Source organism: Narcine bancroftii, chromosome 7 (genome assembly GCF_036971445.1).
Source record: "Narcine bancroftii isolate sNarBan1 chromosome 7, sNarBan1.hap1, whole genome shotgun sequence".
Taxonomy (NCBI): Eukaryota; Metazoa; Chordata; class Chondrichthyes; order Torpediniformes; family Narcinidae; genus Narcine; species Narcine bancroftii.
In genome coordinates, this window is record NC_091475.1 from 23,769,775 (window position 1) to 23,796,523 (window position 26,749).

Sequence of the window (26,749 nt, forward strand, 5' to 3'; positions counted from 1 at the left end):
TGGTAGCAGTATTGACCTAAAGCCATTCTTAATGTTTGAATAAACTTTATCTAGTGTTTTTTTTCTCCCCTGGTAACACATTTAATATGCTGTTCAAATTTTGAGAAGACTGCCTTTAAATCTCCATGATTAAAATCTCCAGCGATAAATGTGGACTGCTTTGGGTCAGTTCTATTGTAAATTTATAATGTTGAGAAGATAGCCTAAAGCTATGCACGCATAAACATCCAGTGGAATATAAACAGCTGTAACTATGGCAATAGTAAGCTCCTGTGGAAGGTAAATAGGCCTGCATTTAACTATCAGGTACTTCATCTCAGGTATATGGTTTTCACATTAGTGTACCAATTGTTAAGTACATACATGCATAACCCTCCTTTATTTTTACCCGAGTCTTTGTTTCTATCCCAGTGGTACGCCATTTGGCCTGCTAGTTCAATTGATGTATCTGGGATAAGTAGATGTAGCCACATCTCTGTTATTAACAGAATACAACAGTCCTCAATGAATTTGTTTGCCAACATCTGCAATTAAAATTTGTCCATTTTGTTGGTGATGAATCTGGCATTGATAAGAAAAATATCGTGTAGCGGTGGTTTGTATGGTTGTCTGCTGAGCCTGTCAAATATGCCAGACCGGCATCCATGCTTCTGCTTCCTGTGTCTCCTCTTCCTCCAAATCCTGCTGGACCCGATAATGATCCCCACAAGGGCCCAGTGTTCTGACAATCTCCTCCAGCACATTACATGAGTGCAGAAACATACCTGTGATGGCCCTACTATGGTGTAAATTTAAGTTCAAAAGATCCTGTCGGTTGTAGATAGGGTTCACACGTCCATCTATCAGTAATCTTTATAACTATGTACACATGGAAATTGATAAAATCAAGCTGTTAAGGACGAAAATGGTCCATCTGGACAAGCTACCCTCTTGCCAGGGTTACGATTTTTACATTTCATACAGTCTCTAGCCTTTCTCTCTGCTGCCTGTGCTAATTTTGGGAGCCACCATGTTTGCAATAGCACTTTCTCTAGTCCTAGGATAGCCATTCCAAAGGAGGACATGGTCATAGGTTACCATATATTACTCTGTGTGTGTGTGTGTGTGTGTGTGTGTGTGTGTGTGTGTGTTTGTCTGTTATTTTAAACAACAAAATCAACAAATGCAAACACACTGTGTATGTGCGTGTATATGTTACCTATGACCATGTCCTCCTTTGGAATGGCCACCCTACGTTTGAAGTTCCATCATTGCTTCCTTGCCAAGATGGATATAAGTATGAATGTAATCAAGCAAGGGTGGTAGAAATACATCTGGTACATATATTTGACCAGCTGGTACTATCCACAATCCAGTGATTGGATGGGTCTTGCATACTATTTCAACCCATGACTGTTGTTCCATACCTGTGACATGTCTGAAAGTGCCAATCTGTTTGCTAATTCACTGGCAATTTCAGTGGGAACTTCAAGAATGTGAGTGGTGGCCGCCTCTCTTGCTGCTACATCTGCCATTCAATTGCCCTGAGAGACAGGGTCTATTTTATTAGCTTGTGCTTCACATTTGACAACAGCCAATTTGCTTGGAAGGTTAATTGCTTTGAGCAGATTATGGAAAAAAATGCTATAATCCATCACCCTAACAGCAATGTTTACATGAATTTCTACCATGTCATGGCCAGAATTAAGATCAGTGCAGCACTGAACCATGGATTCCAGCTCAGTACATACCCTTCAGCCCTTGATGTTGCTTCAACCCATATATTCCTTAAATAAAGTACTAAACCCTCCCTACCCCGTAATCTTCTATTTCTCTTCCATCCTTGTGCCTGTCAAAGAGTTACTTAAATTCACCTAATGTTTCAGCCTTCACCACCATCCTTGCCAAAGCATTCCAGGCACTCACAACTCTCTGATATCTCCCATAAACTTCCCTCCCTTCACTTTGTACATGAGTCCTCTAGTATTTGCTACTCCTGCCCTAGGAAACAGGTGCTGGCTGTCCACCCTGTCTATGCCTCTCAGAATCTTGTAGGCCTCTATTAAGGATCCTCTCATCCTTCTACACTCCACAGGGAAAAGTCCCATCTCTGCTAACTTTGCCTTATAAGACATATTTTCCAATTCAGACAACTGCCTGGTAAATCTTCTTTGCACCCTCTCCACTGTTTCCACATCCTTCCTATCATGAGGTGTCCAGAATTGAACACAATACTCTAAGTGTGGTCTCACCAAAGATTTGTAGAGTTGCAACATGACCTCTTGACTCTTGAACTCAATCCCCCTTTTAATGATGCCCAACATCCCATAGGCCTTCTAAACTATCCTATCAATCTGCGCAGTGACCTTAAGGGATGTATGGATTTGGACCCAAAGGTCTCTCTGTTCATCCACATGCTTAAGTAACAGAGCACAGAACATTACAGCATAGAAACAGGCCCTTCTGCCCTTGAAGTCTGCACCAAACCATTTTTTGCCTAGTCCTACTGACCTGCACCCAGTCCATAGCCCTCCATACCTATCTCATCCAAGTACCTGTCCAAATTCTTCTTAAATATTAAAATTGAGCTTTTATTCACTTCAGCTGAAAGCTCATTCCACTCTCCTACCCCTAAACTTTCCCCTTTCACCCGTAACCCATGTCCTTTGGTTTGTATCTCACCCACCCACAGAAGAAAAAGCTTACCTACATTTACTCTGTCTATCCCCCTCATAATTTTAAATATCTCTATCAAATCTCCCCTCATTCTTCTACCTTCCAGTGAATAAAGTTTTAACCTATTTAACCAAGTCAAGTTTGTTGTCACCTGATTGCACAAATACAACCCAATGAAACAGTGTTCTCCAGACCTTGGTGCAAAACATACCAAGACATTACACACATTGAGACAAACAATACAGGAAATATGCAGGAAAAGTATTCATACATACAAATAAATGAATGAATACTATTTTGTACAAATGACAGTCTTGGAGTTCCTTTGGTCGTTCAGCATTTTCACTGCCTGTGGGAAGAAGCTGGCTCTGATACTCCTGCATCTCTTACCTGATGGGAGCAGCTAAAAGATGCTGGGTGCATCTTTCTCATTGATTCTGCGTGCCCTCTTCAGACAACGATCCCGGGAGATCACATCAGTAGAGGGTGGGGGGGAGACTCCAATGATCCTCTCTGCCACTCTTATGGTCTTGTGGATTGACCACTGATGAATTTCTCTGCAGCAACCATACCGCACTGAGATGAAGCCGGCCAGGACGCTCCTGGTCGAGCTCCTATAGAAGGCTGACATAATGGTGGCAAGGACAGGTGGAAAGCTGCGTAAAGAATTAAGAATAATTTTGGGGGGTTTTTTGCCTTGTTGGGGGGGGGGGGTGTTATATGCATCTGCTGCACCAAGAATGATGCAGCTCAGGACCCCTTTCAGCCCATCGCAGTCACAACCCAACAATGTTGTTTAAATGTTTTTCTTTGTTTGCAGGACGTCATGGCCAGAATTAAGGTCAGTGCCGCACTGAAGGGGCCATTGATCGGACAGGGAGGACTTGGTGCCCTGAATGTGTGCCCAAACGCTCCCTGTCGGATGGGAGGGACCAACACCACCCGCTCCTTCCAGTGCCCAGTCGGCTGAGAAGGTCGGATCTCCGCGGCGGGCTCCGGCGCCCCCTGCCGGCTGAGAGGATGTCAGCCGCTCATCCGCGACCGGCGATCGGCCTACTGCTGCCGGACTGCGGTGTGAGGCGGCGAGGCCTGGGCCCGGGCCGGAGGGGGCCGGAGGGCGATGAGTAAGCAGGACGAGGCGGACAGAACCATCTTCGTGGGCAACCTGGACAGCGGCGCCCGGGAGGAGATCCTGTTCGAACTCTTCCTGCAGGTGAAGGGCCGGGGCCCCAGGAAGCGGATACAACCCCCCCCCCCCCCCGGGATCCGACAACTTCCCTACCCGGGAGATTCTAAGAACTGGACTTTTCCCCTCCCCCCCCCCCGAAAAAAACCCTCTGCCAAGGTAGGGAGCAAATCTGGAGGGAGTGCTGTTGGCTTTGGATGTAGTGTAGCCCCTCCCCTTGACCCTGACCCCGCCCCTTGACCCTGACCCCGCCCCTTGGCCCTGACCCCGCCCCTTGGCTCTGGCCTTGGCCCTGGCCCCCCTCTTGCTCCCCAGTCATGGATACTCACCACCACCCCACATCCTCAACCTGTCTCAACAAACTCCACCACCCCCACCATCGCACCTCCCTCTCTACCACCCTTCTCTGTACTCCTCCCTGAAAAAGCAACCCCTTGCACCTTCGCTGGCCCCATTTGCTCCATAAACTCCTCCCCATCACCATACTGCGAAACCCCACATCCCTGCCATACCTTCGCTGCTCCCCCACCATCTGCACTGCCAACAAAAATCATTGCCTCATGTGGGCCCCCAGATAACCCCTTACACCCTCCCTCCCTGCTACCTTCCTGGCCAGAGTTAATCCCTCTCTCTGTTAAGCAACCTCCCCCATTACCCTCTTCCAATAAACATATCTGGCGCTGGTTATGAATGAAAGTTTTGACCAGGAGGAATAACAAAGAGTATTATTATTTAAAAGGAACAAAATGACAGCAAATGCTGGAATCTTACGTGAACAATGAGAAGCTGGAGGAACTCAGAGGGCCAGGAAGCATCCATGGTCAGTTAACATAGCAGGCTTGGAAGTGGAACAACCCAATAAATATGCCTTCCATGGATTCTGCTCAACCCTTGGGTTCCTCCAGCAGATTGCGTCGGGCTTCAAATTCCAGAGTCTGCGGTCTCTGTATGTCCATAATAAGATCTTCCTACCTACCTTTGTATAGAACGACTCTGTGTAGGATGACCGTCAAAAATTCAACTGAAATGTTGGTTTTGATTAATACCCTTTGTATAAGACAGACCCACCAAATCTGGTACATACTGTTGACCAGTGGATGCTGCTAAAAGCAAGTCACACTATTTTAATTACAAATTATAATTTAAAGGTTTGAATTTTATTTGGGTATTTTAAAATAAATTACTGTCGGCTCCTGTAATAGGCCACTTAAAGCCTGTACAGAGTGGACACCAGTTGGACTAGGCAGATGGCCCATGCGGAGGAACGATGAGACTTCTCAAATAACTAACAACGCATGCGCGAGATTGCGTTGGAGCAGCTGTGACTTCACCATCAAGGTAAAAAGTTTAGACTCTTTGTATCGGATGACCCCTGATTTTAAGGTGAATTTTTGAAGTATGTACGGTACTTCTGCTTTAGATCTTTAACTTCATCATCAAAAGACCACAGTCAATGCAGATCAGCTCCTCCTCACTGGCAATCAACACAGGCACACCTCAAGGATGCATGCTTAGCCCACTGCTCTACTTTCTTTACACCCATGACTGTGTGGCTAGGCTCAATTCAAATGCCATCTACAAATGTCCCGATAACACCACAGCCTTCAGTAAAAGCACAGACAGCAATGAGGAAGCATTCAGAGAGGAGATAGATCAGTTAGTTGAGTGATATTACAACAATAACCTTGCACTTAATGCAAGTAAAACTAAGGAATTGATTGTAGACTTCAGGAAGGAGAAGCCAGGAGACCACAAACCAGTCCTCATCAAGGAGTCAGCAGTGGAGAGGAAAAGAATCTTCAATTTCCTGGGGGTCAAGATCTCTGTAGATTTAATCATGGTGAGGCTTACCAGTGCCTATATTTTGTTCAGAGTTTGAGGAGATTTGGTATGTCACCAAAGATGCACATTTCTACAGGTGTACTGTGGAAAGCATTCTGACTGGTTGCATCACTGTCTGGTATGGAGGTGCCAATACACGGGACAGGAAAAGAATACAGAGGGTTGTGAACTTGGCCAGCGCCATCATGGGCATCAGACTTCATTCCAGTAAGGACATCTTCAAGAGGTGGTGTCTCAAGAAAGCAGCCTCTATCCTCAAGGACCCCCACTACCCAGGCCATGCCCTTTTCACTGTGCTACCATCAGGAGGGAGGTACAAGAGCCTGAAGATGAATACTCAGTGGCACATGGACAGCTTCTTCCCCTCTGCCATCAGATTTCTGAACAGATAATGAACCATAGGCACAATCTTACATTTTCTCTTTTTTGCACTTGTTATTTATTTTTTTAAATCTTGTATTTATGGAATTGTAATTTATAGTAATTTTGCACCTTGTTCTGCACAATTCTTCTGCCACAAAACATCAAATTTCATGGCACACATTCATATCAATAAACCTAATTGTGATTCCAGTTCTGGCCTGCTCATTCCCCATTTCCATTACTTCCACCATGGGCAGCCTTCATCCGCAAGGACAACTCAGTGGACTTCCCCACCAATACCATGGCCACATCTCTTCTGTAAAACTGCATATGTGGCTAAGCAATGTACTCCACATCCAATTTTAATAATGGAGTGGTGAAGCATTGTGAAAGGCACTTTATAACACTGGACAATTTGGGTGTATTTTATGGATTTTTGGCTGCTGATCACAAAAATCATCATAAAATTTTCCTATCACACATTTTTTTAAGATATAACCTATTTTTGTTATTTCCTGTCATATTTTTAACATCCTTTGAGCATACAAAACCATGAAGTACAAAATGTCATTGTAAATTCGTTTTCTGCATTCGCACTTGGACTTCTTCCCTGGCAATCTTGGTGCAGTCATTGATGAATATGGTGAAAGGTTTCACCAGGACATAACGACCATGTAAAAACTGTATCAAGGCAACTGGAATCCATCAACACTGGCTGACTATTGTTGGATACCGACACAAGAGGCATCAGATCACGAGTGCAAATGAAAAGCAGCAGAAATACATTTTTAGTTCAGTTGAACTAATGCAATGTGACCGCATCATTATGCAATTAAACATGCTAAATTCAATAAAAGTTAATTTAATATTTCTCCAACTTCCTATGTGATACAGCAAATCTGAAATTATTTTTGTGTTCAGTTTGAAGTTGTCTATCGTAATCCCCAATTTTATTTTCAGGAAGCAAACTTTTTGAAAAACATTTGTTGTCCAGTGTAGGTGGGGGTTGTTGTTGAGAAATTGGAGTACAAAATACAAGAGCAGGAACAGCCTACACAAACTGAGGAAACACGAGATAGGGTCTGTTGGGAATGTAGACCTGAGGGTCTCCTCGTTTCCTTGCTATTGAAGGACATCAGATGGGCTTCCATGACCAGAGCTTGGTAAATATTCCAGCTCACCTTAACCCTGTCAATTCCCTTCTTCAGTGCTTCTGCCTGCAGTTGACAGTTCTTAGTCCAGGAGCAGTTTGGGATGGGTAATGTTATACTGGCAGTGCCAAAAATGTCCACAGTTATATAACATCTATATAACCATTTACGGAGCGGAAACAGGCCATGTTGGCCTTTCGAGTCCGCACCGGTTCACTGATTTTGTGCGCCCTCTTCAGGCATTGGTCCCGGTAGATCTTCATTCATTAAAAATGGACGAATTCAATGCAGGTGGAATCATATCCTTTTCAGGATGTTCATTAGGGCTGCACAGTCATTGTGACATTTTAACCTAAGAGGGATACAGGAGTGCAAGAGGCAGTGATATCAGAGGTGGTGGAGTCCACGGACACTGTAACTGAGTGAAACGCAAAAGTCTGCAGGCATTGTGGTTGTAGTAAAAACACTCAGAAATGCTGGAGGAACACAACGGGTTTCGCGGTGTCCATAGGAGGTAAAGACATTACTGACGTTTTGGGCCTGAGCCCTTCCTCAAGGAAAAAGCAAAGAACAGGAAGGCCTAAATAAACCTAACCCCCAACCTTGGCCAGTCTATATTCTGATGCCTTCCTGTGCTTTGAGCATATCCTGAAGAAGGGCTCAGGCCCGAAACGTTGGTAATATATCTTTACCTCCTATGAGCGCTGTGACACCTGCTAGTTTCTCCAGCATTTCTGTGTGTTTTTATGGGAACTCTGAAGGATCTCTCCGTTGCTTCTCTCTCACTCCTGGTGGGGAAACTGCACATGTGCTGCCTCATGTGCTTTTTCAAATTTTGTGCATGTTACCTCAAACCTGCATCCACCACCATCCCAGATCACAGTAACTCTTGGGCGATATGGTTAGTGCGACACTATTACTCAGTGCCAGTGATTCATGTTCAAATCTCGCACAGTCTGTAAGGAATTTGTACGTTATCTTTGTGTCTGCGTGGGTTTCCAACAGATGCTCCGGTTTCCTCCCACCTTTCAAAACAAACAGGTTGTAGGTTAATTGGGGTATTTGGGTGGCACGGGCCATGTCTGTCTACATTTTTTGAAAAATTAAACTCCCTGTGGAAAGCACAAAGTTCAAGCATCTTAAATCTATGACTATTGAATTCTACCATTCTAAGAAGCACTTACAATGTAAAACCTGATCACATTTCTGTCTCCCATGCTGATCTGCAAAAGATTTTGAAGTTGAATAACAACAGTGACTTTCAGAAGCAAATTGATTTGAGTCAAAGGGAAAAGCTTGCAGGAGTGCGGGTGGCTGCGAGGAACACTGAGTGTCTTCCTGCGCTGCATGTTTCTAATTTGATTTGTCACAAAATACCCAGAAGGATTCTTCTGTGAACAGATTAACAGGTTATAAAACATTACAGCAAAATGCAGGCCCACAATATATGCCGATCGATATAAACTTACTCAAAAAAAACCAAAACCTTCCATACCTCATAACCCTCTATTTTTCTTACATCCACATGCCTGTCGAAGCATCTTTTAAATGCCTCTATCGTTCCAGCCTGCACCACTACCCCTGAAAATGCATTCCAGGCACCCACAACTCTCTGCATAAAAATCTTAGCCCTCATGTCTCCCCTGAACTTCCCTCCCATCTCTTTTTACATATGTCCTCTGGTGTTTGCTGCTCGTGCCCTGGAAAAAAGGTGATGGCTGTCCACCCTATCCATACCTTTTATTATCTTGTAGACCTCAATAAGTCACCCCTCCTTCTTCATTCCAAAGAGAAAAATCTTAGCTCTGCTAACCTTGCCTCATATGATTAATTTTCCAATCCAGGCAACATCCTGGTAAATCTCTTCTCCAACCTCTCCTCGGCTTCCACATTTTTCCGATGAATCTCTAACATTCAAACAGCCGTTTAAGAGTACAATTTAGAGAGTGTGGGATTACAATGAAAAGGAAAGTCATTTAGCCCAAAGCAAGGGCAGCGTGAGAGTACTGTTGTGTGGTTCATTCAGGAGCCCAATGGCAGCAGGAAAACTGTCTTTAAGCCTGTTGGTGTGTGATTTCACACTTTTTTGAATATTTTATATGATTTTCCAAACTTAAGCAGTTATCAATCTTATCGATATTAATGTTGACAACACCAACATTGATTACAGTTTACAATTATCATTTCTGTACAAGGTTTTCTGTAGAGTTCCAGCTTTTTCTATCCCCTGCCCCCCCCCCCCCCGCCCCCACCCACCTTACACCCTCCATCTTTAACATTTAACAACCAACCAGTTACACGCAGCATTCAGGACATTCACCACAAAGGCTTGCCACGTCACGGCAGCTCAGGCTATTTTCTTTTTCTTAACTTGTCCTGGTTGGATAGGATGGGCCCCCCACCCCCACCCCCACCAATTGAGGGGTAGACAGGGAAGGTAGGGTGGCAAGGCAAGATGGTCCACACTATAATTGGGCTCCCGTGGAATTTTAGGTACGGTTGTCAAATTTTGAAGAAACTGTTGTATTTTTTTCCTTAAGTTGTAAGTAATTTTCTCCAGTGTGATTTCACACTTGAACCTTCTCCCCAGTGGGAGGAGGGAGAAGAGAGTGGGCCTGGGTGTGATGGGTCCTTCAGTGTGTGTCGGCTGCCTTTCCCAGGTAGCAGGAAGTGTAGATGGTGTCATTGGAGGGAGAGGGAAGTTTGTGTAATGTTCCGAGCTGCATTCACCACCTTCTGCAGTTCCCATTCCACTCTGATTTTTCCAGCAAGTCTGTTTAAATGGTGCACCTGGTGAAGTTGTTGAGGATCAAGAGGGAGATTCTGAACATCCTCAGTCTTTTAAGGTAGAGGTATGTTCCTCGACTGTCCCAGGTCAGGTCATTGACAATATTTAAATTTTTTTTTTAAATATCCTGTCCACGAACTCGTGCCACCCAAATAACCTAAGATCCCTGTACATTTTGAAAGGTTGGGGGAGCTGGAATACCCAGAGGAAACCCACAAAGACATAGGGAGAATGTACAAACTCCTTCCAGACAGCAGCAGATTCGAACCCAGGTTGCAGGCTCTGTAACAGCATTATGCTAAGCACTGCACTAACCATGCCACCTGCCACTACACTACACTACTGTGCCACCCACTACTATGCTAACCATGCCACCCTTTTATTCAAGAACTAGAAGCTATCCTACTCATTTGACTTCAGCACCATTAATGTGAACAAGGGTGTGAAGTTTGTCCCTGGTCATCTTCATCTTATTGACATTGAGGGAGATGGTGTTATTTTGGCACCATGCCACTACACTTTCAAATCTCCTGTATTACATCTTACCGTTATTTGATGCCTGGCCCACTACTGTGGTCATCAGTAAATTTGAAGATGGAGATGGATCAGTATTAGCTGAACATTCATAGGTGTTGGAGGGAGTGTGGTGGGGGACTGCAAACATATCCTTGAGGAGCGCTGGGGTTGAGGATTATGGAGGAGATGTTGTTCCCCATCTTCACTGACTGCAGGCTGTTAGAAAGTCAAAGATTCGATAGCAGAGGGGAGTGGTGAGGCCTAAATCCTGAAGTTTGGAAACGAATTTGATGGGGATTATGGTGGCAAAAGCATCCATTTCCAGGGCTGAGTGGAAAGCCAGGAAAATGTGAATCTATTTCGCCAATGGGGAAATTGAAGTGGGTCAAGGCTAGGAGGCTGGAGTTGATGTGAGCCTTGACCAGCCTCTCAAAGCACTTCTTGAGGGTGGATGTCAGATCCACCAATCAGTGATCATTCAGCCCACTTTTATACTGTTCTTCAGTACTGGTGTGATGGTGGCCTCCTTGAAGCGTGGGGACTTTGTCCTGTTGTCAAGAGAGATTAGAGATATCTGTGAATACATATGCCAGTTGATCTGCACAGGCATGCAGGTCATGTGAGTGAAGAAACAGGTTTGGTAGGACTCAAAGGCAAAGACCATGGATGCACAATTTTGGTAGTGAAGGATTTTATTTGCAAAAGGCAAGTGTGGGAAATGGTAGCAGATGCAGCACGCGTGCGCACATACGTACACAGCACTGAAACGTGTACAATTAATAATGAACGTGGGAAAAATAGCATGGGAACAAAGTATATACACACACATAAAATGAATTGGATACATGCAATAATCAAGGAAAAATCAATACAGTACAATGCATTACAATACAATCAATCAATACAATGCCCCACCACCCCTTGACTCTATGCTACAAGGGACACAAATTAAATGCTCACAACCTTTTTAACAGTGCACATCTTACCAACAGTTTCTCCAGCACCCTTCCACATTTCTAGGCCTTGAATGAAGCAAGATGGCCTGCTGGCAAAGAGGGAGAACAAAGAATATGGCACTTTTATAGTGCTGGAGGGTCCAACCCAGGTTATTAGCAGAGTTAATGGCTCATGGGTGGGGCAGAACCAAACCTTGATTGGCAGCTGGTGTGTCTTCTGACTAGGTAGGGGGCAGTCCTGTCATGTGACAGCCACAACCCTTTCCAATACACCTGTCCAGAGCTGAGTGAAATACAGTAGGCTGCAGATGCTGTAAATGTAGTAAACACACCAAAATACTAGAGGAACTCAGCTGGTCTTTTCAGCATCTCCAGAGCTGTCTGGGCTACTCATTCTCTGGGAGTTTACCCACTCAAGGGCCACCCTGACTTTAGCAGTGGAGACCATGGGCATGGCATCATGTGGTGGCTGATGTGGACATCACCTCTCTCTTCCCTCCCTATTCATAACTCATCGGGGAGTGTTGTGCTGCACAAGTCATTGGTGAGGCCATACTTGGAGGTTTAGATAAGGTTGTGATCACCCAACCAAAGGAAAGATGTCATTGAACTAGATTAGATGGAGGCTGGAATTATAAGGAGAGGTTGGATAGGCTGGGACATTTCTCCTTGGAGCATAGGAGGGAGAGTGGGGATATAATGGAGATTTATAAAACCATGAGGGGCATGGGTAAGGTAAACAGCTGTCATCTGTTCCTTCGATAGAGGAATCGAAAAACCATAGTTTCGAGACATGTTCATGACAATAAATTATGAATCTGAGAAGGCAGAGATTCAGATGATAGGGGAAAGATTTAACAGGGACCTGAGGTATACCTTTTACACACAGTGGTTATGTGGAACAGACTGCTAGAGGAAGAGATAATTGTAACACTTAAAGGACAGTTTGACCAGTAGATGGATAGGGAAGTGTTTAGAAGGGTGTAAGCTGTATGCAGGCAAATGGGACTACCTTGGTCAGCATGCTGAAGGGCCAGTTTTCATGCTGTCGAACTCTCCGACAGTAATTCCATGGTGGAGCCACATAAAATTCAGTGAAGCTTACACGTGGTCATTGTGATTGTGGACCAGGAGGGGGAAATCAGGAAAATAAGAACCAATCCTTATCGAGGGGTCAGCAGTAGAGAGGGTTAAATACTTCAAATTCCTAGGGGTCAACATCTCTGAAGATCTGGGGCCTCCATGTCAATCCAATCACGAATAAGGCAAATTCCTAGGGGTCAACATCTCTGAAGATCTGGGGCCTCCATGTCAATCCAATCACGAATAAGGCTTACCAGCGACTATACTTCATGAGGAGTTTGAGGAGATTTGGTATGTCATCAAAGACTCTTGCAAACATCTACAGGTGAACCATGGAGAGCATTCTGACAGGTTGCATCACTGTCTGGTATGGAGGTGCCAATGGATAGGACATGAATAGGCTACATAGGGTTGTGAAGTAGGCTAGCACTATCATGGGCATTAGTCTTCACTCTAAAGGTGGTGTCTGAAGAAAGCAACCTTTATCCTCAAGGACCCCCACCACCCAGGCTGGTAGCATCGGAAAGAATGTATAGGAGCCTGAAGACAAGCACTCAGTGGTCCAAAAATAGCTTCTTTCCTTCCACCATCAGATTTCGAAACAGACAATGAACCACAAACACTACCTCACTTTTCTCTTGTACTCTTTTTTTTAATGTAATTTATGAAAACAACGAATTTCGTGACACATATTCATGACACTAAATTCTCTGACTATAAATTCATGGTGGAGTGGCACAGTTAGTGTACCGATTAGCCCAATGGTGTTACAGTGCAATGACCCTGGTTCTAATTCCACACTGTCTGTAAGGAGTTTGCACATTCCCCCCCATGTCTGCATGGGTTTCCTCCGGTTTTCTCCCACCCTTCAAAACATATGGGGGTTATTTGGGTAGCTCATGGGCTGAAAGGGCCTGTTACCATGCTGGATGTATAAATGTAAAATATATTTTAATACTCAGTGAAGCTTTATTACGATTCCAGGCTGGCCCGTTAACCAAGGTGCACATTGCCAGAGATAAGGATGGCAGACAGAAGACCTATGGATTCGTCTGCTTCAAACACACGGAGTCCGTGCCATATGCCATCACCTTGTTGAACGGGATCCGGTTGTACGGGAGACCACTGAATCTGCAGTATCGCTCGGGTACGTCACTCAATGAACTCACTTTCAGTGGAGTGGGCTTGTGCTGATTCCATCTTAATGAGAGTCACTGGGATAAAATGTCCTTGCGTTCCATCAGCACTTAGTATGGTGGAGGCTGCTCGCCTTACTCTGCTTCAATCTTTGTCCACGGAAGGCAGATTCTGAATTTTGAAAAGGAATCGGCGTGTGTGTGTGCCAACCTAACAACTCACTCCAACAACGACCTAGAATTTCCCGACTGACCATCCATTTTTCCCAGCTCCATTTGTCTACCTAATAGTCTTTAAAATATCCTGTTGTCCCTGCCTCCACCACCGTGGCTGGCAGTGAATTCTATGCATAGACTGAGGATGAATTTGTAGACCACCTCCACCCTCCCCTGAAATGTTGGCATTGAAAGAGAACACAATGTTTCCCTTTCCAGAGGAGTGTTTCCTTTCACTCACCTCCTGCATGTGTCTGAAGCCCACCCATGAAATGGCCTGCAGTCTCTGAATTCCTTCAAAAGCTGTGAAAGAAACAGAGCAAGGAAATTCGGCCTTCAGCATGAAGTTGTACATCAGAGTCAAGGCATCCTAGTAGGGCCACATTGATTTTAAGCAGGAAAGTCTGCAGATGCTGGGGTCAAGTGCAATTCACAAACATGCTGGAAAAACTCAGCAGATCACACAGTGTCTATAAGAAGTAAAGGAAAACCAGCATTTCAGGCCTGACAAAAGGCCCAGGGCTGAAACGTTGGTCACCCTTTACTTCCTAAGGATGCTGAATGACCTGCTGAGTTTCTCCAGCACATTTGTGTCTTGCACAGGGTCACATTGGTGATTGGGACAGTTTGAGAAGAGCTGAAGGGCATAGAACAAGAAGCCATTGCACAAAGTTAAAACCTGGAAGTTTAAACTTTTCCGAAGCATATCATCATCGAGCAGCTTAGCAAAAACATACTGATTTGTAGGTAACAGGAAGGGTATGTGTGAATGTGTGTGTGCATTGCAGGAAGCTCCCACACCACAGACTCAAGTGTGCCATACCTGGGCGCTGACAACACTCTGTGTCGAGCACCACAAGACAACTCCAGGTACGTGGAAACATTTCTTGTTGATTAAAGGGGAATCGATCTGGTGTCTGCATGCATGCTGGAGGTTTTCAGTGTGATGTCTCACCCGGTTAAACGGTCTGCCGATCGTTCTCTGACAAATTGAGTACTGTTGAAGCGTAGAGTAATTGGAAGATCAAAGGGAGTGGGCAGAAGGGAGGAATTTAGCCAATTGAATTTTAGAAAAGTAGGCTCGATGTACTATATTAAATTTTTAAAAAGAAGTTTACTCATTTTAAAATCCCTTGTAATATATGAAAATGAAAGCTGAAGATCTTACTTCCAAAACTTTTTAATCTTGTCTAGGGAATTGTCGACAATTGTACTGTATTGCATTGTACTGTATTATTATTATTAAAATAATAAATAATATATAGCTGATAGCAGCTTTTTTTGATTCAGTTTAAATTTATGAATCATCCCGATAGTATTTATACAAATGTCCTAGGAAGTCTCAGCAATAAAAAAATTTTATAACTCCTAATTTGTAGGTATTTTAAAAAGTCGTGCTTGGGTAGTTTGAATTTAGAAAATAGTTGTACAAATGAGGCTAAATTATTATCAATAAATAAATCTTGACAGGACTTAAACCATTCATTAAAAGCCGAGTCTTGCACAGAAGGTGAGAAAAAAAATTAAATTTAGGGCTAGCTAGTAAAAATCTATGATATTCAAAGATTTTCTAAATTGAAACCAGATTCTCAAAATATGAGGGTAATTCCTTCACGCAGAGGGTGGTGGGGGTTTGGAATGAACTTCCGGCAATGGTGGTAGAAGTGAGATCAATGTTAATATTCAAGGAAAGGTTGGTTAGGTATATGGACCAAATGAGGGTCAGTGGGACTAGGTGGGAGAAGATGTTCGGCACGGACTAATAGGGCCAAATTGGCCTGTTTCTGTTATGTAGATGGTTATATTATCGATTAACTTAGAAGCTGAAAAAGGTAATAGTGCTCCAAGTATTGAAATAAGAGAATATTTTTAGTAGAATTAATTTCTAAATTAATCCAATTTGAAGCATCCCTTCGACTTTACTTTATCTATACCCCTCATGATTTTATAAAACTCTGTAAGGTCCCACCTCTGTTTCCTATACTCCAGGGGGAAAAATCCCAGCCCATCCGGCCTCGACCTTGATTCAACCCCACCTGTCCAGTAACACTCCTATATATCATTTCACCACTCCTTCCATCTCGATTATATAATTCGTACAGCTGGGTGACCAGAACTGCGTCCAATCTCCAGATGGGGTCTCACCAATGTTTCTTGTACAGGTGTAATATGTACATGACCCCCACCCACCAATCCTGTAAAAAAATACCTTGACAGCAAAAGGAAAGCATGCTAACCTGTGTCACCACTTTCAGGGAGCCATGTAGCTGTACCCCCAAGTCTCACTGTTCTACATCACTCTCCAGGGCCCTACAATTCACCTTTTAAGTCCTGTCCTTATGTAACTTGCCCATGTGCCAGAACTTTGATTTAACCCTTTGGACTCTGGCCATTTTTAACTTTTTAACCTACTGAACTCCCAACTGGGTCCATGGGTAAACTACATATGAACACCAGTATGAACTATGCCATTCCTTCACCAGACAAAAAAGAAAAAATAACTACACAAGACTGAAACACAACTACACAGAGCTATATAGTGAATAAAAAAACAGTGAAAACCATACAGTAAAAGATGAAAAACTAGACAGTAGTCACAGCGGAGACAAGTTACATTTTCGTACACTTAGATTTTAAAAAGTCTAGTAGCTTGAAGTGAAGAACCACCACACAGTTCACATGTCCATACGGGCCCACAAGCTTTGGCACAATAGTGATAGGGAGAGCCAATGTCCACCTCACCATCCCCACCATCCTCACAAGACTGGGTAGATGTACAGTCCACATTATGTCTCATGATGATGTATTCTCCATCTATTACTTCAGGAGCCCTCAATTCCAAGATGGACCAAGTTCTTCTCTGCTTCTCGCTCCACCGTACTCGATGAGCAACAGCCTCAGCAATCCCGCCCCCTACTGTTGGCAAGCTATCGTGAGTATACAGCAATGAAACTGCTGGACTTGGAGTCCAGAAGGCTATCTGGTCCAAAGCCTGTCTGTGGGCAGCCATCCAGTCTCTGCTACACGGGCTGCATTTCTTCCATGATGTCCCATTTTTCATCTCCGCTTCATTGGGGAAGCATGCCAAGACCTTGGTCAGGGAAGAATTCACATTAGGATTCCAGGACATGGTCAAAGGCAAGCTGAGGGAACTCAGCAGGTCAAGCAGCATCGGTGGGAGAAAAAGAAGGGTCAGTGTTCTGGAAGGAACCCTTCATCCAGACTGGGAGCGCAGAGGGGAGAGAGCTAGAGGAATGAGGACAGGTCGGAGAGGGGCAAACAGGGCATTGCTGAACCAGGGAGGAGACAAATGGGGAGGTGGTGGTCATTAATTGGCAGCTGTTATTCAAAGGGAAAGAGTGACAAAAGAAAAAAAGGTTGTGGAGGAAAATACCAGGGGAAGCTAGAGATGGATAGAGAGGGTGCTGTGGAGACAAAGGTGGGTGTTCCTCCCTATCTCTCATCTACCCTTCACTACTGACCCTTCTTGGCTCACCAATCCCCTAATGGTTCCTGTCCAAATCCTCCTCCCACTCTGTTCTCATTACATTGACTCTCTCCTCCCTTCTCCCACCCAAACTCCACACTTTAAGCCTTGATAAAGGGTTCAGCCTGAAACATTGACCGTTCCTTTGCTCCCACTGTTGCTGTTCAACCTGCTGAGTTCCTCCTGTTTTTACTCCATATTTCAGCATCTGCAGTCTCTTGCGTGTCTTCACAATCAAAGCCAAAGCAGAGAAGGAGGTTGGATAGAAAGTCTTTAAACATGGAGTGTGTGAGGGAGAGGATTAACATCTTGGAACTGACTCATCCTCATTTCTGGATGAAAGAAAGATCATTCTCAAGCCCAGATCCAGTGGATTCAAGGTTTCTGGAGCTGATGGAGATAATAGGGAATGAGAGTGAAGGACATGAATTTTAAATTGGAAACAGTGCAGAGTTAGAAGACAGGAACAAGAAACTGGGAAACTGGTTGGTGAGCCTTGGAGAAGGGTAGGAATTGTGAATTTTTCCAATCACAATGGTTGAATTCATCCTTGCTCCTTCTACCTAAGAGTCACCACCATGTGTTCTGGGCATGGAAAAAGATATGCTATCTTTCAGACATCTCGACACTTCATCAGTGTCAAAATATCTGAAATGCAGGACATATGTTTAAGGCGGAAGGATGGGGGAAATTTAAAGGAGATGTGTGGGGCAAATGTGGTGGGAGCCTGGAATGGGCTAACGGGGTAGTAGAGGAAGCTGCTACAATGGGAGCATTTTAAGGAGGCTTTTAAATAGACACACGAATCCGCAGAGAATAGAGGGATATGGATCATGTGCAAGCAGCAGTTTTAATTTAACTTGGGTAATTATGTTTGGCATAGACTTGAGGGCCAAAGGGCCTGTTCCTTTGATGGACTATTCTATATTCTATGATCTATTTACTATTGTAATGTAAAGAATATTTTGTGTGTGCAAAATTCCTTAAAAGTCTTGCAGAACCACATGGTTAGCGTGACGCTATTACAGCGCCAGCAACCTGAGTTCGATTCAATTCTAGACCTGCCATTCTCAACCGTTTTTTGGCTATGGTCTCTATTCAGAGTTTATGGCCCCCCCCCCTCCCTGTGAAGCAGTCAAGTTTAGTTGGTTTGTTCCGTACTTCTCTCCTACCAACTACATGATTTCAGTCCCCAAGGTAGGATAGGGGAGGAGGGTGGCATACAGGTCCCGTTGAGAATGGCTGCATTAGAGGGAGCTCTGTGTTACTTACTGCAGGAATAAGGATGTCTCTTCCCCTCCCCTTGGATTCCCACTGCACTCCCGAGCCTTCTGATGAAACGACCAGGTGTCCAGGTGCACCAGCATTCACAAGTCACCCTGCACAACAGACTGCAATCTTTTTTTTTTGGAATATTTTGTTTTGAGAATTTACAATCAATATGAGGTCAAAATGAAGAATAATTTAAAAAATCAATATCAACAATATTAACAAAATAATAAAAATATTAATCCACATGTCGATTTTAAAGTAAGTGAGAAAACGAGTCAACATGTGATTCAATTATTATTTAAAAAGTTACAATAATACTACAAAAATGTAAATTCACTGTCCATGTTGAACCAAAAGGAGAGAAAGATAATAGGAAGAAGAACAAGAAACAAACAGAAAGAAGAAAAGAGAAAGAATAAGAAAAAGATTGGCTTCGAGCACCAGGGGGAAGAGACAGGAGGGGGGAATCATTGAAGATTTACCCCGATGTACTTTAAGTATGAATTCCGTATTCCTGAAAATACATCATCCTGTTTCTGAGGTTATAGGTGATCTTCTCCATGGGAACACAATTATGCATTTCTATCTTCCAGCGATTGTTGAGAATCAGATTTCCAAGTAACTGCTACACATTTCCTGGCCACTGCTAAAGCAAACTTAACAAATTTTAATTGATATTTCGACAGTTTCATTTTAGGTCTTGCGTCTTCCAAATTCCCCAATAAAAAATAATTCAGGTACCTGAGGATATTGAATTCCAGTCATTTTTTCCAGATTACCCAAATCTTCCCAGAAAGGCCTCAGGTTGAATGCAAGAAAGTACGTATTTCTTGATCACATCAAAAACATTGGCCTAATATTTCCGATTTCAATTTATGTAATTTTTGTGGAATAAGGTATAGCTGATGCAAGAAGTTATATATTGCACAGCTGATACATTAATTGTGTTAAACATAGTGCCCTGACATAAGTCAGACCAGCAAAATGGATCAATTTCTATACCCAAATCTGATTCCCACCTTTGTCTTGATTTATCAGGCTCTTGTTTAAGGCTTCCTGCCTGAAGTAAGGAATACATTTTTGAAATAAAATTTTTTGTGCTCCCCTTTTGAACCAAATATGTTTTTAACATGTCCCAAAAAAGAAGTTTATCCACAGTGGAATTATAGTTGGTCTCATAGAACATAGTTATTTGGATCCGAATAAAGTTACAAAAATCCAGCCTTTTTAACAGCAATGTATTAAGGTGCCATCTAGAGACTATCTCTTTCTTATCTCGCATATCAGTAGTCAATAGCACACTGCAATCTCTCACCATTTCATTAATAATCTCTAGAGCAAGTGCAGGGCTGCATGACGCTCCCTGTGGTTCTAAAGTGTGCTTGTGGAGGGGATCTGGTCATTTATGACATATGCCTACAATTGAGTGTGATCTGAACCCTCTAAAGGGTGGGGAAGGACAGGAGTAGGGGACAAGACAGGCAGATCTCAGTGGGTTTAGAGTCAGAAAATCATACAGCAGGGGACAGGCCCTTCAACCCAGCTCATCCATGCTGACCAAGTTGGAATTCTGGACTACTGTTTACCTGCATTTGGCCCATTATTCACCCAAGCCCTAGCTGTCTGCAGGGTTCACTCCTCCACTTTTCTTTACAGATGAATTCCTATGCACTGCAGCAGTATCACTTCAACTCCCAGATGCTTCAACAACAGCAGCAGTATTACCAGGCTGCCTCACAGATGGATGTGGTGCCACAGGCTCCCCACTTCAGTCCGCTGCAGAGCTTTGCAGCCAGGCCATGCCTTCCTCCCCAGGACAGCTGGCAGCCCCGGGACACTGATCACGGGAACAGTCGCGACGACAAGAGCATGGCATCTGACAGTGACAGCGACAGCCGGAGCCAGAAGTTCCAGGGCTTCAGCAAGCATGCGTACAAGAAGCACAAATCCAAGAAGAAGAAATACTGATAGCGGGAGAAGTGATGGGGGAGAGGGGAGAACAGTGTGGAGGGAGAGGCAAGGGGTTCTCGGGAGACTACCCTGATTGGTGCGTGAGCAGTCAGACCTCTCTGACATGAGCATTCTGATGTTACCCAGGCCAAGTGGTATAGATCTATGTGTGATACATTTGGCAGAGGACGGGGTTCGGGAGCCTTGACCCTTGAGCATGACCAAAGGCCACAAGGTTATCATGAGCAAAAGAAGTCTGGATCATCTGAAAGACTCAGCCAGTTATTCTGCAAAATAATGTCCCTTGAAAACATGGGACATGCCAGAAGAAGAGGAGCAGAGCTGCAGACTGTTGTTTCCACTGCTACTCATGGGAGCAGTTTGAAATCATGAATTTAAGAGTGAGCTGTGCATCATACCTCTTTCTCTTGCATCAGTTCACAGTGTGATTTTTTGACTGGTGCAGCATTGAGAGGTGACTAACTCCTGCACACAGGGAAGCAGAGAGAGAAATGCACCAGTTCTCTCCAACTGGTGAGCAAATGCATTTGAAGGTGGTGTATGCTCAGTGTCTGTCTCTGGTTCCAGGGTAAGTTATGCTGCTAACAAACTGGTCAAGTTCACCCATTAAATCTGAGCCAGAGTACTGCTTGTCACTTGATTGAATTAAATGCAACAGGTCTCAGTTCATTCAGAATGTTCTTTGGCTTCAGTCAAAGTCAGGATGTATTCCAGCCACAGTGGGGAAAGGCCCTTGGTGCCTGGGTATTGTCACCAGAGAAGGAAAATTATTTCATTGGAGACGGACTCAGCATTCGCTCTGATGGTGCTCATACATCCAGCCCTTGGGCATTTCCCACTGTAATGTCCTGAAATCTACTCCCACCCCCCCCCCCCCCACGACCGCCTCCATCCAAGATCCCAAACAGACCTCTCCACTGAGGCAGAGCTTCACATCCACACCGTCCAATCTTATCTACTGCATTCAGACTACCTAGTGTAATCTCCTCTACAAACTCAGGTTGGGCGACCACTTCACCGAACACCAATGTCTGGGTCTAAGCTTAAACTTCAGTTGGCCAACCATTGCAATCCTCTCAACCATCCCTATACCGATGTATCTCTCCTCGGTCTCATCCATTGTTAGGGTGAAGCCAAATGTAAGCTTGAGGAAGAACACCTCATATTCCTCCTGGACAGCCTTAAATCTGACGGCATGAACATCTCTCTCGTTCCACTGATTCCATCTCTACCAACTCTTGTTCTTTTCTCTCTAACTCCTCCCCAACTTCACCAGAGCCCCTCCTTCTACCTGTCTCTCCACCATTTGTCCAATAATTTTTGGCTCTTCCCAACTTCAATGCCAAGGATGAGCATTCATGGGCATTGCCCCCCCAAAACAAGGGATTGTAACAACCCCACCCGCTCGCGGCCATTGCCCCCCCCCAAATGAGGTAATGTGACCCACAGCCTAGTGTCACTAGTGTCTAGGTAATATAAGCAGTGCTTTAATTTTACATTGGAGGGAGGGGGAAGGTGGTGGTGCTGCTCCGTAGAGGAGGTTCATGTTAGGCACCAACCCCATTCGCTTACAAAATGTAAATTAAATTTATTTATAGCACAATAGAAGCTGATTTTGGCAATTTAAACCTATACTGCCCAATTAACCTACCAACCCTGTACCTTTTTGGAGGAGTGAGAGGAAACCAGAGCACCAGGTGGGGGAATACCACACAGACACGGGGAGAATGTACATACTCATTACAGACAGCGCCAGATTCAAACCACAGTAGCTGGTGCTGTAATAGCATTGTGCCTGACCAATTGGAGAATTCAATTTCTTTATTGACAGTGCAAATGAAAGAAGTTTTTCAGAGAAATGTTCCCATTCTTCTAAACTGCAAAAAATCTGCACAATCTTTCCTCGTATGAGATCATGCCTGGAACTGCGCCAATGAATATTTGCAATTTTCTCTCTCTGTCATTAATAGATCAGAACAGAGTCCAAAATTGCACTCCAGAATGGTCCCACTGGAGACCTAAGTAATTGCAATGATACATCATTAACCTTCAACTCAAATCCTTTAGCAATAAAGGCCAACATTCCATTTCCGTTTTTAATCAGGTGTTTAATATATTGTAACTATAGTGTGAAAGTTTCCCTGCATTCGTGTATCAAGAGCATAGCTATCCGAGTGGGTAAGTTTGCCTTGGTCACAGGGTGCAGGACATTGTAACACAATGGACAGGCTTCTGTGACCTGTAGTGCACTGGGACCTTGTAACCACATTGTGAAGATTCCATCAAAGCTGCAATTATTTTTTGTGTCTGTGTGTGAGAGAGAAAGAGTGAGTAGGCATGGATATGTTTCTGTGAGTGCGGGTGTGTGTGCATCTGCTTGCCTACGTGTGTGTGTGTGTCCACATGCATGGGTATGAAGATCATCTTGCAGAGGTTGTAATCTCAGCCTTCAGGTGTGAACTGCCCTGTCATCTTATCCAACTGTGGCACATTTCCTTTATGTCCTGGAGTCCATCAATCTCTTTTATGGTCTCAATGACTGAGCCTCCACAGCCCTGCGGGATAGAGAACTCCAGAGATTCACCACCATCTGAGAGAAGAGATTTCTTATCTCAGTCCTGAGTAGCTTACCCATTATTCTGAGAGCCATTCAGACGGAGCATCCTTCCAGTCGGTCTTCAGCCGGTGGAGCTTGAAAAAATGTTGTGCAGTTCACTGATATTCTTTAGAAGGAGGACATAGTTCCAGTCTCCCAAACCCCTTGTCATTCAGTAAATGTACCATCCTGGTACCAGTCCTGATCATCTGCATTGCATTCCCTCCATAGCAAATATATCCTTAAAGTTAAAGATTTGTTGCATTATACCTCGTACAGTGAGATGGGTTCTTCTATGAGCAGTCTAACAGGTTATCTCTAACAGTGACACAGCTGTGTAAAGAGCACTGTTTACAGAGTGTGGGATTACAATGACAAGGAAGATCAATTAGCTCCAAGCAAGGGCAGCTTGAGAACACTGTTGTGGAGTTCAATCAGGAGCCTGATAGCTGCAAGGAAGAAACTCTTCAAATCCTGTAGATGCATGATTTATACCCTTGAGCCTTTTCCCCATTGGGAAGAGGGAATGTCTCCAGGGTGTGGTAGGTCCTTTAATGTGGGTGCCTTTCCCAGGCAGTGGGAAATGTAGATGGAGCCCATGGATGGTAGCATTTGTGTGATTTTCTGAGCTGCATTCTATACCTTCTGCAGCATCTTCCTGAGCAGAGCAGCTCCCATCCCACACTGTGGAGCACCCAGCAAGTCTACTTTTGATGGTGCTCTTGAAGAAGTTATTGGGGACATGCCAAACTTCCTGAGTCTTTGATAAAGATGAGGTGTTTGTAAACTTTCTTGACCATTGCATGAACATGTCTCATTTAAGGAGGAAGAATCTGTAGCAAACAGTGAACTGCTGGAGGAACTCAGAGAGGAGGGCAGCATTCTTGGAGAGAAAGGTGGACAGAGTCCAACCAGCTGGGTTCCACCAGCATTTCATGGCTTGCTCAAGATTGCAGCGTCAGCAGTTCACAGGTTTATCTCTGAGCTTTGCAAGGTTGGAGGAGGTTCCATCAAGAGGGATGAGTAAGGCTTCAGAGAAATTCAAAAGTAAGATTGACTGGTAAAGGGTGGCACAGTTAGTACAACGCTGTAACAACTTCAGCGATTGGGACCAGGGTTTGAATCCAGCACAGTAAGGAGTTTGTATGTTCTTCCTGTGGGTCTTCTCCGGGAACTCTGGTTTCCTCCCACCCTTCAAAAAATGTACTGGGGATTATAGATTAACTGGGTGTAATTGAGCAACATGGGTTTGTGGGCCAAAAGGGCCTGTTACCAAGATGTATGTATGTCTTTGTCTAAAAGCTGAAGTCTTGCTCAATGTCAAGAGTCATCTTCATGATGGAAACTGCTAGCAAAAAAATAAGAAATTTGGGGCCACTTGGTTTCAGTTTTCCAAGAACTTTTGAAATTGAACCACTAACGGCTTTGCCGCCCTAACACATCGCTCTCAAGCTTCAACAATACCACAACCACACCACTAAACACTCTGTCAAACCTTTATAGGTGCCCTGTGAAACGTTTCGCTGCCTGGTTTGGGAATTTGAGTGCCCAGAAGTTTGCAGCAAGTGGCAAACATATCCAGGTCCATCACAGGCTCCAACCTCCAATCCACTGAAGACATCTGTGTGAGGAACTACCTCAGAGGTAGCCAACAGCATAAAGGACCCACACCCCTTCAGGTTACATCCTCTTCTCACTGCTCCCTTCGGGCAGAAGATATAGGAGTCTGAAGATCAGAAACCTCTAGGTTCAAGAGCAGTTTCCAACAGCTTTCTTGCTCTTGAACCTCCTCTTAGTACACTAATCAGGAAATGCTCCAATGTCACAAAAGGGCTGTCTGCACTATTGTAATGCCAATACTTTTATTCTCACACTACGGTAACTATAAATATCTCTTGTATTTATTACCTCTTTTAAATTAATTTTAACATATACCATTGCAGTTGTTATTTTATCAAGTATCTGAGTATGTTAGAATTTCTCTATACATTGTACAATGTATATGACAATAAACCTATCACGATCATCCAACCTGCTGAACCCCTGTCATGGAACCCTGTAGCAATCAAAGTCTTGTAATCACAGGCTTGTAATGTCAAACTTTCACTTCTTGCACACGATGGACTTTATTACATTCCAGTTTATTATCTTCAAGTACAATAAGAACGTTTGTTTTGTGTGCAATCCAGCTCATCAACCCACAAGTCCGTTCAAGAGTCAGGTAACAGCAGGATCGAAACTCTTTGAATCCTACCTTGAGAAAGGGCTTAAGTTCAAAATGTAATTTATATATATTTACCTCCTATGGATGTTGCCAGATCAGGCTGAGGTTCCTCCAGCGTTTCTATGGTTTTCCCTTGATTCTGATGGTGTGTGATCTTACACTTGTGAATCTTCTTCCTAGAACTACAGTTGTTCTAGATAGTCATGATTTGGTTGCTATGAAGAATTCCACAGAGCAGAATTACATCAGCAGGACAGATGTGGGAATGGATGGTCCCAGCTCCCAGTGGATGTTGATCCAGTGCTGGAACCAGCAGAAGCCACAGGCCATTAAATGGTGAAGCTGTCTGACTGAAATATCCACTGTCTGAAAGAAATAAAAGTTATGAAAGGAATAAATAAGATAGAAGGGGAAAACAAAACTGGAGTAACTCAGCAGGTCAATCAGTGTCCTTTATGTAGCAAAGATAAAGAAGCATAACTAAAGTTTTGTGCTTGACCCCTTCATCAAGGAATGGAAAAATATAGAAGATTCACGTAGAAAGGAAAAAAACAAATTACCAACTACCAAAATTATTATTGACGCAAAATCACCTAATCCCTTTCACAATAGATAACCTTTCCTTTAGAGAATGGGAGAGAAGAGGGATTAAAAGAATAGAAAATTGTTTTTTGGGAAATAATTTATTATCTTTTGAACAAATGAAGTACAAATATGGAATAACTCACGGCACAATGTTTGCATACCACCAACTGAAAACCTACTTAAAGGACAAATTGGGAAGCAGACTGAGATTACCAGAAGGAAGCAGCTTTGAATATGTGATTACAGACACAATGATAATTAAAAGATTTATAACAAATATGTACATCAAGCTGCAAGAGAAAGAGAATGATGAAATAAGCTGTAAACCCAAACAAAAGTGGGAACAAGATCTAAACAAAGATAAAAAATGAAATATGGGAAAAGCTATGCTCCGGAACTATGAGAAATACAATAAACATGAGGTTACGCGTGATACAATATAATTGGTTACACAGAATATATATCATGCCCCAAAAGTTAAATAAATACAACAGTACATGCAATTTGGGCATGTGAGAAAGTGGAAAAATTTTGGAAAGATCTAAATCAGGTATTAAATAAAATCACAAAAAGCAACATACCAAAAAATCCAGAGATCTTTCTTCTAAGTAATATAAGAAGTAAAGAATTAGGCTTCAAACTGGATGAAGCACAAAAAAGATTTATTATGATAGCCTTAGCTGTAGCAAAAATATGTATAATGTCAACTTGGAAATCAGAAG

General features: G+C 43.5%; 1 protein-coding gene across 1 annotated transcript; it reads left to right on the forward strand.

Annotated features, from left to right (window-relative positions):
* The first annotated feature begins 3,502 nt into the window (after positions 1 to 3,502).
* On the forward strand, positions 3,503 to 24,809 carry LOC138738592 (splicing regulator RBM11-like). The gene is made up of 5 exons (XM_069889115.1): positions 3,503 to 3,868; positions 13,525 to 13,687; positions 14,681 to 14,762; positions 16,719 to 16,824; positions 20,308 to 24,809. The coding sequence occupies exons 1-5, from the start codon at positions 3,776 to 3,778 to the stop codon at positions 20,617 to 20,619; spliced, it is 756 nt and encodes a 251-aa protein (XP_069745216.1). The 5' UTR covers positions 3,503 to 3,775; the 3' UTR covers positions 20,620 to 24,809.
* The last annotated feature ends 1,940 nt before the right edge of the window (positions 24,810 to 26,749 follow it).